At 47.4% G+C, this 15,258-nt stretch overlaps 1 protein-coding gene across 1 annotated transcript; it reads right to left on the bottom strand.

Moving 5' to 3' along the window:
* Positions 1 to 1,084: 1,084 nt before the first annotated feature.
* Positions 1,085 to 3,972, bottom strand: LOC135820214 (uncharacterized). The gene is made up of 2 exons (XM_065333529.1): positions 1,803 to 3,972; positions 1,085 to 1,581 (listed from the first exon to the last, which is right to left on the bottom strand). Exons 1-2 carry the CDS (start codon positions 3,970 to 3,972, stop codon positions 1,085 to 1,087), a joined length of 2,667 nt encoding a protein of 888 aa, XP_065189601.1.
* Positions 3,973 to 15,258: the final 11,286 nt, after the last annotated feature.

Raw genomic sequence — 15,258 nt, 5'->3', positions numbered from 1 at the left:
ATGCCGCAATTTACTTCGAAGAAATAGAAAAATCCAAAACCAGAATAGGAATCGAAACAAGGTTGGAGATAACCCTGAACAAGGTTGGTTTACCAAAATATCTTAGCAAAACCCCATTCAACAATCTTGTTGATGAAATTCAGAGGATCAAGGAAGTAGCAAACAAAGAGAAAAAAGTCAAAGTGAGTTACCCATTCCTACTTTCGAAACTCATTGCTGATGAAGATGATGTGATCAAGATCAAACCATTCATTCCAAAGTGTAAAAAATCACAACAAAGACTTGATGTCATATGGAAGAACTATAGAGAATCGAATGTGTAAGAAAAGTTTTAAAAAAATATATCTTTTTGTTCTCATGATCACTGGACAAACTGCTTCATCATATCCGGAGCATAACTCATGAATGAAATGCTACTATCAAACCCCTCCTCAGCCAGATATCTTGGTATTTCATGGTGTCCGAACGCTAACGTACTACATCCATCTTCTGTGATATATCGTTTTGTGTCCAATGGTGATAAAGCTATCTTATTAACTGTTTCTCCGAAAATGACGTGTCTATGACTCCGGAGTGTTGTCATTTCTCGATGGAACACGGATTGATCCAAGAGACAATTTCGGAAATCATCATGTGTGATAGTTTTCTTGAGCACTGCTGTTTTCACCCCCTTTGCCCTTTTTCCACTTTCCTCACCAGAGTAACTGTACATCTTGGAGCGAAGTCCTACAAACTCAGTGATCAGTTTTCCACCGAGTTCATCTTTGAACAGGCCAACAACTTTCTTGTTTTTCTCGGAATATAACGGATGTGATTGATCATAATTGCTTGTATCATACTTATCAAGAAACTCACTCATGTCATCAAACAGATCATCAGTAAAGAAATGAAGAACCAAGCTGTCTGTATCGGTGTACAAGAGTTTCACATCAGAGCCATACAACTCTTTCAGGTGATTGTAGTAAAAGTCATACATGAGTGTCTTTGAGAGATCCAAAATCGACATCCCACACAACATATATGGGCTTGTTGAGGACGACCTTTGTCCTGTTGCTTTGTACCCCGACCAGGTCATCGTTGAAGATCACATGGCGGTTGTACGTTGGTTTGGCAACAAGCTGTTTGATTTGTTCATCAGTTTATAGAAATCCTTAGAGAAATCGTCCTTTGCCTTCTTCCGGAGGTCTGTATTCTTCTCGATGTAGTTTCTCATCCACGGTGTCTGAGTAAATTTCAGAGCACGATGAATTTTGGCACAACGTAGTCTGAGCTGAGTGTAGAGTTTCAAGTTTCGGTAATGGAGAACGTACTTTGTCTTGTCCCTCAAGTTTGGTACAAGTTTGAGAGCATCTACTCCTGAAAAATTGAGTTTATCAACAAGCTCCTGCTGGTATGGAGATAGCATGTCCTCATTAACGGAAAGACGTTCCGGAGCAACGGGATAATCGTTGTGCTCCTCATGAAGTTCGTGTGGATAATCCAGATCACACTCGACGATATACCCCGATGAGGAATCATCTTGAGTGTTCAGTATCTTGTTCAGGAGTTTCTCTGATGGTTTCTCCCACCGAAAATCAGACACTGGGAGATGCTATGACATTGCCCAACCATAGAGATTGTTGGCATCGAGATACTGGATAAAATAATGACGATGGCTGATCAGCATCAAATTTCTCCTGATAGTGACTATTAGCAGCAGCATATCGCTGTGAGACCATCGACACACCACCTCTCATTCCTGATTCTACTTCGAAGTACAAACAAGTGCTGATCATAGTCTGTTAGTAATTCCAAGGGCACACCTGAGTACATCAACAGAGCATCCCAGGCAAATCCAGGCAGAGTGTAGTAATTTGCTGGATCCAGCTGATACGTTCTGACAGCTTCTACTCTGAAATTCTCAAAGATGTCAGCCAAGAGATACATTTCGGTCTTGAGATACAAGTCGTGATAATCACCAAGAGTCTGACAGTCGAATTTCATCCACATTGTCTCAGCATGTTTGTAGTCATCATCACTCACCCCCTCATCAGACAGTGAAGAATAGAATTTACTCTGTGCTGGTAGCTGAGTCTCATGGAACCTGGAGAAGCTGTTCATGTACTCATAGGGGTATACCCCTTTCCTCATCAACAGCTGATGGTTTGACAAGGTCTTGGTGTGAGTGAATGACTCATCTGGTGTCGTTTTCACAAGTCTATCGAGTGACGCATTGAGAAACTGGCAGCTGTCGATGAACCGGAACTGTCTCCATGTGAATGAGATGAATTTCTCCATGTTGTTGGGAATGACTGATATCTCACCCACAGTTTTACTCTTACACACTCCATCCTTATCCGTGTATGTGACGGTCTCAACATCTGTCTTGCCGATTGCTCCGATGAGATGATGACTGTCATAGCCTTTCAGGTTGTGAAAAACCACAGGGATGTGCTCCTTGCATGGATAAATTCTGAGTTTGATGTTACAGTCATTGTGTGCGGCACCGCGGAAATCACCAGTGATGTGGTCGTGATCACGGACTCTGTCATCACCAAGTTTCTTTTTACAAATCCAACAGTCTTCTGTCTCTCTGAACAATTCTTCTTGTTCCTTAGTGAGATCCATCGGTGCTGGATTATTGAGTGCTGATTGGATTTTCTTCTCCTCAGCTTTGAGTTTATCAAAGAATACATCCATAGCATCAGCACCCCGGTAGAAACACTGACTTGTCATCACTCCGTCAGAACGCACCACGACATAACCAAAACCATAAGGAACATGTTGTGAATCTCGGCTGGTTTGTTGGCTTTTCACTCCATCAATTTTCTTGATCAGTGCCTCAGTGTCAGCATAGATTACATAGGGACATTGTAGCATTTTGTGATGATTAATGAACTTCAGTGTTGGTTGATTTCCATCGTCGTCCGGTTCTGGTAGTACCATGTGTGCTGATAATCCAGTGACATTATCACCATACTCCTGATGATTGCTCAGGGATTTCTCTGTGTTGTGTGGTTGGAGACATCTTGTACAGAAGAATTTCCTGGCTTTATGCTTTGACTGATCGTAGCACAATCTGCTGAAATCTTTGATCCAAAAGTAGTGATTCTGATCTTCTTTTTGGTATAGTAGAAGATTGATCACTTTCTCACTTCTTTTCTTTGTCAGCAGTAGTGGATAGATCACGTTATCTTCATACCCAAAGACATTGATAGCTAGGCTGTTTTGCTTCTCGACTTTGGAAATTTGACTCAGTGGTGTTGGAAAATCGATTCCGAACAGATCAAGTTTGTTGATATAGTCTGTATACTGAGTTACCCTGTCACTATGCTTCTTTGCTGGATACAGAGCTGAGAGCAGTGCCCACATCAGACATTTATCATCCTTATTCTTGACATTGATGATTGCCTTCTTTTTCTTGACCTCGTTCGGTAAATCAATGTAGGATTTACCTCTCATTGGCTGATATGCTGCTACATCAACGTAAAATCCGACGATATGATTGATGTGCCAGTTGGATCCATTCTGTATCCACTTATCGATATTTCTATGAATTTGTGTGTGTGCCGTTCGAATACCGTCATCAATCTCATGAGATGTTGTGACTGTCATTGGTCCACTCCTGAAGTATGGTGTGTCTGTGGTTGTTATGTCGTCTCCTTTCTCCATTTCTACTTGTAATGTCAGACTGACTTTCACACCTTTGAGATTTTCCAGTTCTTTCTGTATCAATGTTCTCAGTGGGATGTTGATACTATCAAAGAATATATACAGATCTGGATGATTCTCTTTCGACCCATAGATGAACGATTTCAGAATCCCTTTGGGTACTGACTTTGAGACTGTGAACGGTGGTGTGATAATCGGTTTCCTCTTTCGATTCTTCCGATTCTTCCGAATCTGTTGCTTGAGAAGTTCCCGATTCTTTCTTTGATCTAATTTTTTTGTGAATCCACCGGAGTTGTTTCTCAGTCTTGAGTTTCTTCCCATCATGGGTGATAGTGAGTTTGCTCAGGTCAAAGTCCATCTTTACACTACACAAGGATTTTTTCAATCAGTGATAGCATTACTGTATATCACAACCCTCTACAGTCCATTCAGAAAAAAATGAACTTCTAGCTTTTGGCCATAAATGGGTCAAACGTTGAGTTTTTTTAGAATTTTTTTCTGCAACCCCATATGGAATCCTCTTCCCATTATGTTTCTGAAGTTTTTTTGTCCAAAAAGCAAGCCATAGCAAGAATAGGATTTCGGCCAAGTTTTGCCCCAAAAGCACTGAATTGGGAAAAACCATCAAAATCCAGGCCGTTTGACCCCGCCTGCAACAGTGCATTCTGCGGTTCGAACCCCAGTTCAGTCACCCTTTTTGGACCCTTTTTCAAATTTCAAAGTTCGCGGCACTGCACTGTGTACGATGAAATCACGAAAAATCGCCAAATACGGGAGCTCGCCAGAGCTATTCCGTCTCCATGTTCAAGAACATATTGTCGGACATTGGCAGGTTATTCAACCAAGCGATATGGTGACTCCCCAACCTCGCCAGTTCGCCAGACTTTTCGGACCCATCTTTTTATGAATGGACTGTAATAGAGGTTCAAACGACCCACGTGCCCTTTGCTAGGTTACGACCAATCAGCAGCCTCGGAGAGCGGGCTTTGATATTCCATCAAAGCCCGCTGTCATTGACAACCTGTACGAGAAAACCATCAAAGCCCGCTGCCATTGGCAACTGTACGACAAAACCATCAAAGCCCTGATCATACCCAATCTCAGTCTTTTCAAGGTGATCTGGCTATAAGAACAAGAAACCGATAGGGGTGGTGGTCGGGGATGCGGTGGCTCTCAACTTGTGGAGTTGGAAATCTAGCTCCAGCATCGCAGAACTCTCAGCAGTATGCAGCGTGAGCAAGGCGTGTATGGTGGAAGTGAAAATACTTCCGTGACTCTTCAGCCACGTCTGGCTCTTGACACGTAGTCCTGAGAAATTTCTCACGAAACAGGTTTTTCGTCCACTGACATTACTTTCCCTTTGCTGTAATCTCTGTGTGAAACTTACGAAAGGGACGAAAACGACATGCACTTTAGACTTCAGGCTGCTCTGAAATCCCAAACGAAAGGCCGACATTGTCCACACTCCAGATCACCCAAAGAATGAAGCGAGTTTGATTCAAAATCAAAAAAAATGTTGGGGATCGTCTGAAGCATATTCAAGCGAGGTACAGTCTGGCTTGATGACTGATCAAAGCCCTCGGGCCCAGCCCTTGGGCCTACGGCCCTCGGGCTGGACCCTTGGGCTTTGATCAGCCATCAAGCCCTCTGTACCTCGCTTGATTATCTACATAGATCTGACCGTGGATTCGAGTCACAAGATCGCGGGTTCGAGTCTCGGTTTTGGTTTTTTCTTTTTTTCTCTTCTCTCTTTTTCTTTTCACAAGACACGCTCATCGGCATGTGTTCTCAGAAACAGGATTCAGACACGCTCATTGGCATGTGTTCTCAGTTTCTTCTTGTGAAACAGGATTCAGACATACGTATTGTGGCATGTGGTCTCAGTTTCGTGAAACAGGATTCAGACACGCTCATTGGCATGTGGTCTCAGTTTCTTGTTGTGAAACAGGATTCAGACACGCTCATTGGAAAGGCTTTCTGTCTAAAGCCTTTCCATACTGGTGCTCGATGTTTTCAGTTTGGGGACACCAAAATTAGTGTACCGCTAAAGACACGTGGTCGACACTTTGTTGGCACGTTGTTGACACTTTGTTGACACGTGACCCAATTACCGGCCTACCAAGTGCCTTTGGCGACCGCTAACAGCAACTGTGGAACAGTGCGGTGCCCTTTTTTGGAGCAACGTACGAGTAGTGCCCGTGGATTATGACCCCGCGACCCCAATCTACGTGGCGGTCCGCAATTAATTCGCTACTTCATACTGACTGGCGTCCCGCATCGTCCCGAATTTGTCCGCAATCTGCTCTCGGGACCGCTATAGGGCTCCCTGACCTGCTCCATCTCCGCCATCGATCGTCAATGTACTGCGCATCCACCCAGGCCAGGACTGCACTTACTTACGGGAAGGAGTATTTGCAAGATGGAATCTGGGAACTGGAAGACGACGAAGAAGAAGCGTGGGAATCCGGCGGCAATGGCTGGGATGTAAGTCCAACATTGCTGGTGCTAGAGTTGCCACTGCTTGCTTTAATATAAGGGAATCATGTGTGTTGCCTTTTGCCTTTTCCGACGTCCTCCTCCGACTGTACTCCCGATCCCAGGACTGAACTTACGGGAGGAGTGCTTCCAAGATGGAAGACCAAGAAGAAGAAGCCGCTGAATCCGGCGGCAATGGCTGGGGTGTAAGTCCAACATTGCTGGTGCTAGAGTTGTCACTGCTTGTTTATAAGGGATTCATGTGTGTTGCCCTTTTTGCCTTCTCCCATGTTCTCCTCCGACTGTACTGGTGAACGCTGTGACATATGTTGCCCTTTCCAGGCAGTAGAAGGGAGGGGTGGGGGGGGGGGGCAGTACATCCTGGCATCCAGGAATGCTAGGTGGAACTAGGCAATCTGACCTTTCCTCTTACTCCAATAATGGTATGGCTGGGGAGTTCTTGAACATCCTCAGTCTTGTTAGAGTGAACTGTGCAACTCGGCAATCGGTGATAGCAGAGGACCAATGCCGATGGCGATGCTCCTTCCTTTTTCTCTGTCACAGGCTGCGGTCTCGAGAAGAAGCGTTATTTCTGGATTCCAAGAAGGACGGCACAATGGTGAGTGGAACTTCGTGGGTGTGCAGCCTTGCTAGTTGACTTGTAAATCAACCATTCTTCCTGTCTCTGACTTCTTCAGTGTCCTCCTCAGTGTCGGACTGTCCGCGTCGCATTGAACTGGTCCGATGAGGCTGCTATTGCACACACAGTGAGGGAACTCCCATACGGGGACTCGGAAGTACTGCTACAGTACAGGTAAGGTGGTCATTGCTTATGTGGGTGCGCCGTTGTTGTCAACTTTTAAGCCAGATGTACTCCGACCTACATGGAGTCTGAAAGTAGTCAGCTGGCGAACTACAATTGAAGTTTAGACGTTATATGCCGCGGCTTGGTCAGCTCTTTCAGTTTCACAATGCATTGCACTCAGCACCGCTTCTCGGAATAAAAAAGAAAAGTATTGACATATCCGCGGCAAGCCGCTTATGTACAACGGCATGGGAGAGGATAACAAAAAATGAAAATATATTGTTGGGGAAATCCACGCTATTATCGAATATTCAACAATGACGGGTGTGGGGTTATACCAAATTCCCATAATGTGGAAGTACGTTATTATTGTTGAAAGCACTAGGTGATCTGCACTCTACAATGTGACCTGTGCGATTATATCGTTGAATGATTGCCTGTTCCGAGCCACCAAACGCAGTGTCTCCAGGTCCTTCAGACTCCGGAGACGCATGGACGTTGCCTTGGCTAATTCGTTGTCTATCACCACTGGTAGGGTGATGCGCGGGCGTCCGAGCCAGCCCCGATTCTGTCGCTGGAAATACGCTGTCATGCTCACCTGTGCTGGAGTTGCTTCAGGGAGGCGTAGAATATGACCAAACAGTTTCCACCATGCTATTCTGCTTAGTACGGATATTGGCTCGGCATTGCAGCGGGTATATAAGTCTGTGTTGGTGATAATTTCCGGGTAAGATATCCCTAATAGACGGCGGAGCTGCTTTCTGTGGAACGCATCCATTGCTGTAGCATCCCGGGATGAAAGCACCCACACGCCACAGTTGTAGGTCAAAATAGATAGCACAAATGCATCAAACAACCTCAGGCGGGTTGCTTCAGAGATAACTTGTCTCCGCATCCACAGGTTGACAAGTGTGATATCTTGTCAGGATAGCTGTGGAACGCATCCTCCCCAGTGGCGGAACGGCAAATGTGCTGTTCATTTTTAGGCTTGCTTTTATGGTACGTACAAATCCCCATTGAAAAGACATACAAGTAGTGGAGACCAGAAACTGCAAATAGATGTTGGGAACCGCGAAGACCACCCTTCCTCGTCAAGTTCCCTGAAGGTGTGGAGGGGGGGGGTGGGAGGGGGGAGCGGAGGAGGGACATTCCTGCACTGCTTAAAGTAGGATTCACAGGAGCATTTTCAGAAATTGCTTGTACATTTGTACCAGTTGTAACCGACAAACGCATTCTCATTGAGCTTTGACTTGAGGCACGTCAGCAAGGCACTGTTGCATTGCTGATGTCTTGTCGTGATTCTGTGAATGGTATTTTATGCGAGTTTGCATCGCACGCAGAATCGCAGGTCGTGTCGCATTGCGCAGCACACAGCCAAATTGCTTCTGTGAATCCCACGTGAATGGGAATTCCAATGGGAATGTAATCCATTGCCAACAGGTGTATTCCCGAGCTGCGCATCATACTGCAAAATTGCTCCTGTGCATGCGAGTTTGCATCGCACGCAGAATCGCAGGTCGTGTCGCATTGCGCAGCACACCGCCAAATTGCTTCTGTCAATCCCACGTGAATGGGAATTCCAGTGGGAATGTAATCCATTGCCAACAGGTGTATTCCCGAGCTGCGCATCATACTGCAAAATTGCTCCTGTGCATGCGAGTTTACATCGCACGCAGAATCGCAGGTCGTGTCGCATTGCGCAGCACACTGCCAAATTGCTTCTGTGAATCCCACATGAATGGGAATTCCAATGGGAATGTAATCCATTGCCAACAGGTGTATTCCCGAGCTGCGCATCATACTGCAAAATTGCTCCTGTGCATGCAAATGGATTTCATTGCTCTTCTGTAGTTTGGGAAATTCTCGATTATGATAATTCTGCGTGTGTGTACACCAGCCCTGAACATACATGTAGGTGACCCATTTGTGGTGTCTCATAGCCTACCTCACGACCTTATGCTTTCTTTCTGTATCACTTGTATCTTGCAGGTATATCACCACGTGACGACCACATCGAAGTCTGAAATTGAAGTGTGAAGATGCTTCAGCAACCCCTTCATATTTTTTCCATTGCTTTTATTGTGCTTCTACTGTGCATGTGATGGCAATGTATGCCGGTGACACGGTCAGATTTTGTCCATGTGTGTAACGTACACCTGAATGCTATCGTTGAAAAGGATCTGCCACTTACGATCTTCGGACGAGTATCAGGTCAGCTTGGTTTTGTGTGGGCTGTACCAGATGCTGTTCACTTCTCTATCTGTTGGATATGTGACTTTCTGCAAGTTTCTGGTGTATGGTGGCCACTTCTTTGCTTGTCTTTGTATGACATTACAATAATTCTGTATTCACTGCTTCCATGGTGTGGTCTGCAAACTGCAATCCTTAGGCAAATTTCACCACGCTGCAATGTTGTGCTTTGGCCGCCAGCTTACCTACACATTGTAGTTGAATTATTTTTGTTTCACAACTGACTTCCTGAAGTATGGTGGCCACTGCTTTGCATGGCATTATACAATGTTCATCAAGAATTTCCTGTTTGGTTCGTGTGTGTGTGTGTGTGCATGGCTTCGCCAGTTGTGTGGATTAGACAGTTATCTGGCGCTTGTCTTGATCTGTTTCAATCAGAATCAGATCCGCTATCGTTGCTATAAAGAGAAAATCTGTGGGTGCATATCCAGTGCATTTGCAGATTTGCGTGCTTCTCTTGCGACGGGCGTATACATGGTACAGTGTGTGTGTGTGTGTGTGTGCGTGTGTGTGTGTGTGTGTGTGTGTGTGTGTGTGTGTGTGTGTGTGTGTGTGTGTGTGTGTGTCGAGGATGCAATTGTTCTCACGTCAGGTCGCGCCATCCCAACGGACGATTTCAAACGAGGCAAAGGAGTTGGAGTCGTACTACGCGGACGCGCACAGCAAGCGTTCGTAGCAGGGGGAAATCAGTGGTCTGCTGTCTCATCGCGTGTAGCACGCTGCAAGCTAAAGTTCGGTGACATTTGGGTCCACGTCGTGGTGTGCTACGCACCGACTTTCCGGTCCAGTCGCGATGCAAAGAACGATTTCTTTGACTCTCTTCAGGAAGTTATTCTGTCCGTACCCACCCAGGACTCCTTGATAATCTTGGGAGACTTCAACGCTAGAGTTGGAGCTGAAATCTGTGACGATAGCTGGTATGGAACACGTGGCCCACATGGTGTTGGCACTGTCAATGAGGCTGGCGCTGAGCTTCTCCAGTTTTTAGCGTGCAACAGCCTTACTGTGTGCAACACCTGGTTCATGAAACGTAACATCCACAAGTGTACCTGGCAACATCCCCGCTCGAAGCGGTGGCACTGCATCGACTATGCAATGGTCTGGGAACAAGACCTGTCCAACTGCACGGATTGCCATGTCATCAGGGGAGCTGAGTGTAGTACAGATCACAACCTTGTGTGTCTCACATACCGCATCCGCTCATCTGCTTGCCACAAGCGTGCAAAAAGACCTGTCAAGTTTGATGTGCAACAACTTGTCAAACACTCCTGCATGACGGAAGCGCAGAGAGCTGCAACCTGTAAAACTCGTGAGCAATATGCGACGTCTGTTGCGTCAGAGTTACGATCCTGGAATCATGATGGCTGCGTTGAGGACAAATGGTCTGCCGTCAAATCTGCTATCGTCACCAGCGCTGAGAACCATCTTGGCCGTCCACGTCGTCGCCAGCCTGATTGGTTTGAAGCGTGTGCTGATGTTCTTGCACCTATGCTGGATAGCCGCAATGCCTTACATCGCAAATGGCTCGCCTCTGGTTCTGACGCTGACAGGCGTCGCTTTGTCGAGGCTCGTGGCAAGTGCAGAGCTGCCGTGCGTAACGCAAAGAGTGAGTGGATTGGACGTAAAGCTAATGTGGTTGAGTCAAGTCGGTTTAGTGGCAAGCACGCATGGTCTGCAATCCGTGATTTACAGAAGTGCTATTCGGGATTATCACCTATCTCCATTCCATCCATCCGTGACAGTGACGGAGTTATCTGTAGCTCCCAGGAGGGGCAAGAGAAATGCTGGCTGCAGCATTTTGCCCGTCTATTGAACATTCGCAGCACCTTCGATGCTACCATCTTTGACCACATTGAGCAGCGTGAAGTTGATGAGTCACTCGGCCAACTTCCCTCGCTAGAGGACCTCACTATGGCTATACGCCAGCTGGCTAATTGCAAGGCTCCTGGCTCATCTGGAATTGCACCTGAACTGCTTAAAGCTGGTGGTACACCATTGCTTGAGGCTCTGCTTGATGTTATTCACACTGCATAGACCAACGGAACGGTTCCCCAGGATTGGCGGGATGCCCAACTCGTGCCGATTCCCAAAAAGGGTGACTTGACCAACTGCAACAACTGGCGCGGCATTGCCCTCCTAGATGCCGCTGGCAAGGTTTGTGGCCGTCTCATTCAGGACCGTCTCCAACTTGTCGCGGAACAAGAACTTCCAGAATCCCAGTGTGGCTTTCGCCCTGGTCGCGGCTGCGCTGATGCCATCTTTTCCATTCGCCAGCTCATCGAGAAATCGTACGAGCACCGTCAGAAGCTGTTCTGTGTCTTCGTAGACCTGAAGAAAGCATATGATTCCGTACCACGCCAAGCACTCTGGCTAGCATTGGGGAGGCCAGGCATTCCTGAAGGGCTCCTCAATCTAATCCAATCGTTCCACGAGAGCATGCAGGCAGCTGTGCGCGTCGGTGCCAGCACTACCGAGCCGTGTGCGGTCAACAATGGCCTCCGTCAAGGCTGTGTGATGGCCCCAGTACTTTTTAATCTGTACTTCGGTGTTGTGCTTGAGCGGTGGGCACAAGTGATGCAGGACAGCGACCATCCACCTGGCATCCCCATCCAATTTAGCATCAATGGCAACCTTTTCTCAAAGCCCGCTCGCCAGTCTACTGCCGCAATCATCAACGACATTGAGTACGCAGATGACGCGGTCTTGCTCGCTGAAGACCGCCCTGGTGCTGAGAAGTGCCTTGAAACATTCTGCACGGATGCCTCTTCCTTTGGCCTCTGCGTCAACGCTGCTAAAACGAAATTTCTCGTGGCAGGTAGCCAAGTCAACATGCCTGATAGAGCCGATATGAACGTCAACGGTGATACTGTGGAGCACGTTCCATCCTTCATTTATCTGGGGTCCGTCGTGACACCGGATGCCCGCTCCTCTACTGACGTCAGTCGCCGCATAGCTGAGGCTTCCAAAGCCTTTGGAGCTCTTCTTCCAGTCTTGTCGGATCGCTCGCTGTCATTAGTCAGTAAGCGAAAGCTATACGTGGCCTGTGTCTTGTCCATTTTGCTGTACGGCAGTGAGTGCTGGACGCCCTTGAAAGCTGATAGTAGACGTTTGGATGCCTTCCATCATCGCTGCATCCGCACAATATTAGCCATCCCTCGCAGTCAGCAGCAATCCGATCGCATCACGTCTGCGCAGTTACGTCGTCACTGGGGTGACCCAGTGCCACTCTCTGTTAAGATGCGCCATCGTCGTTTAGAGTGGCTTGGTCATGTGGCTCGGATGTCGGAGGACCGTGTCCCATTGCAGCTGTTGTTTGGTCGTTTGTTGGCTGCGCGCCCCTTCTGCGGTCCCAGGCGTAGGTGGAGAGACGTTGTGGCTACTGACACGAAGTCCATTTCAAACTGGTTTGATTGCGCACAAGACCGGTCAGCTTGGCGAGAGCAGGTTCTGGTTTTTCAGCCTCCTCGGGCAGTAGAGAAATCCGTACTCTGCTCATCTTGCAACCGGGCTTTCTCTCGTCCTCAAGACAAGGCACGGCACAAGTGTTTGGCTGAGCGCCAACTTCCCGTCCACCAACAGCGTGGTTCAGCACAGTGCGTCAGTTGCTGCCGATGGTTCCGCAGTAAGGGTGGGCTTGCAGTTCATCGCTGCCAGCCTGCACTCCCTGAACATGCAGATACGGCATTGACGGCGTCTCTCGCTAGTTGCTGCTTCCAGCATTGTCAACGCTGCAATCGCTGCTTCAAGTCCCGGGCTGGTTTTAACCGCCATAACTGCAACCGTGGAAAACGTCTTGCTGCAGCCGATAGGGAATCACTGCCGCTGATCTGCATGCATTGCCCGAAACGTTTCCGACGACAGCAAGATTTGACGAGGCACCAGAAGTCCTGCCAATGACGGTGCACTCCAAACTCTGGCCCCCTCCGGGGGTGACATTGCCCAATGGGCAGTCATGCTATAGTAGTAGTAGTAGTAGTAGTAGTGTGTGTGTGTGTGTGTGTGTGTGTGTGTGTGTGTGTGTGTGTGTGTGTGTGTGTGTGTGTGCGTGCCCGTGTGTGCCATGTGCATGTGCGTGTTTGTCACAATGTGTCTGTGTGCAGGGAGGGCTGGAATGTATCAGTGTGCTACTGCAGTCGCATGGCTACATACAGTGGATCGCGCGCGTGCTCACCATGTTTATCTTCGGAGCAGGGCCGGTTTGGGGGAGGGAACAGAAAAAGAACTGAAATTACCCATATAAAAACCGCTCTGTGAGCGGTTCTGAAAAACCTCTACTGGTGCAGCCCCGTCGTAAAAGTAAGAAATTAGAACTGGCGCATTGTCCTCCCAAGTGTGAACTGATCCACCTAAATCGCGATTGACGGGACCCGAACGCACCAGTAGCACGAGGTCGGGAGGGCACAGGATCACAGCCGGCGTCGGCGCTGATCAAGTTACCATACAACACTTACAGTACCTTTGCCGCTTTGGCTTTGGCTATGGACCAGCGTCCCCAGCTGCATCCACAGGTAGGAACCTCGTGCTACTGGTGCGTTCGGGTCCCGTCAATCGCGATTTAGGTGGATCAGTTCACACTTGGGAGGACAATGTGCCATTTTTTGCGGGGCTGCACCAGTAGAGGTTTTTCAGAACCGCTCACAGAGCGGTTTTTATATGGGTAATTGACATAAGTTCTCAGTTTCTTGTTGTGAAACAGGATTCAGACATGCGCATTGTGGCGTGTGGTCTCAGTTTCTTGTTGTGAAACAGGATTCAGACATACGCATTGTGGCATGTGGTCTCAGTTTCGTGAAACAGGATTCAGACATGCGCATTGTGGCATGTGGTCTCAGTTTCCGGGATTCGAACCCGTGACTCTCGATTTCTTATCCTGTGTGTAGTAGATTTACCAACCAGGCTATCGGGGTCAAACACATATGGAGTTGTTTATGTCTATTAGTACTGACAAGAGTCCGAATCCGGTGCTGTTGACAGTTAGTAGGTCTACCCCGTGATTTTTTTTTCTACACACAAATCTGCTGCTGTGATCACGGATCACAACCAGCTGAGTTGATCAAACGGGACCCAGCTGTCGAATCTTGCCGAGTAGCCTTTCCACCTCACAAGGGCTTGTTTCTTCTTTTTGTCCTTTCGGAGCACTTTCTCGATCCGGTAGATTTCTTGAGTAGTTTTCTGGAGCTCTTGTTCATAGAACGACCCATCAACGGGTTCACCATCGAGGTCCTTGACAGAGTACGTAGTGGGTCTGGTCGGGAGAATATCGGTGATCCTGAATACCTCCTCAGTCCAGTTCGGAGTGTATCCTTTCTCGAAATGTCGTTTCTGCTTCACCAGTCGGACGTGATCACCTATCTGGAATTTAGTGGACCTGGCTAGTGGAGATTTCTCACCCAGTGAGTCACGGATTCGATCGGCGTTCTTCTCCCGCGATGCCTCAGTTGGTGGCATCCGAACACCTCTGTGTTTTGTCGTGTTGTACTTCTCTACCAAATGTGGAAGGACATCGATGTACCTGCTGGTGGAGTTAGCACTGAAGTATTTCCACATCCTGGTTTTCAGAGTTCGGTTGAAACGCTCAACTACAACAGCCTTTCCTTCGTTGTGAGTGCTGTACATCGTGATCTGATTCTCATCAAGCCAGTGTTTGAACGTTCGATTATAGAACTCGGTACCCTAATCAACCCACAGCTTACGTGGTTTCCTGCTGCTAGTTTTCACGATGGATCGAAATGCTGATTGGATGTCAACACCTTTCTTGGATTCAAGCGGAACAACCCAAGCATATCGGCTGAACAGATCAATGACAGTAAGTAGAAATTTGATTTCATCATTGTATTTACGAAAAGCTGTCATATCCACGAGATCGGCGGACCAGATTTCATCAATCTCACTCACAGTCACTTGTCTCCTTGTGAAATTCACACGCTTTGGTTTGTGTAACTCATCAGCCAGATCGTCCATCCATTTCCTATCAATTTTTTTTACTCCTAAACCTATCATCTTGAACAAACCAGACAGGAATCCACCTTCTTTGATTTCCGATTTCTTGATAAATTGTGAACACGATCGACCACATA

Source organism: Sycon ciliatum, chromosome 6 (assembly GCF_964019385.1).
Source record: "Sycon ciliatum chromosome 6, ocSycCili1.1, whole genome shotgun sequence".
NCBI classification, from domain to species: Eukaryota; Metazoa; Porifera; class Calcarea; order Leucosolenida; family Sycettidae; genus Sycon; species Sycon ciliatum.
Note: the sequence above shows the minus strand (reverse complement) of the source record. Positions and strands in the feature narration are given on the sequence as shown.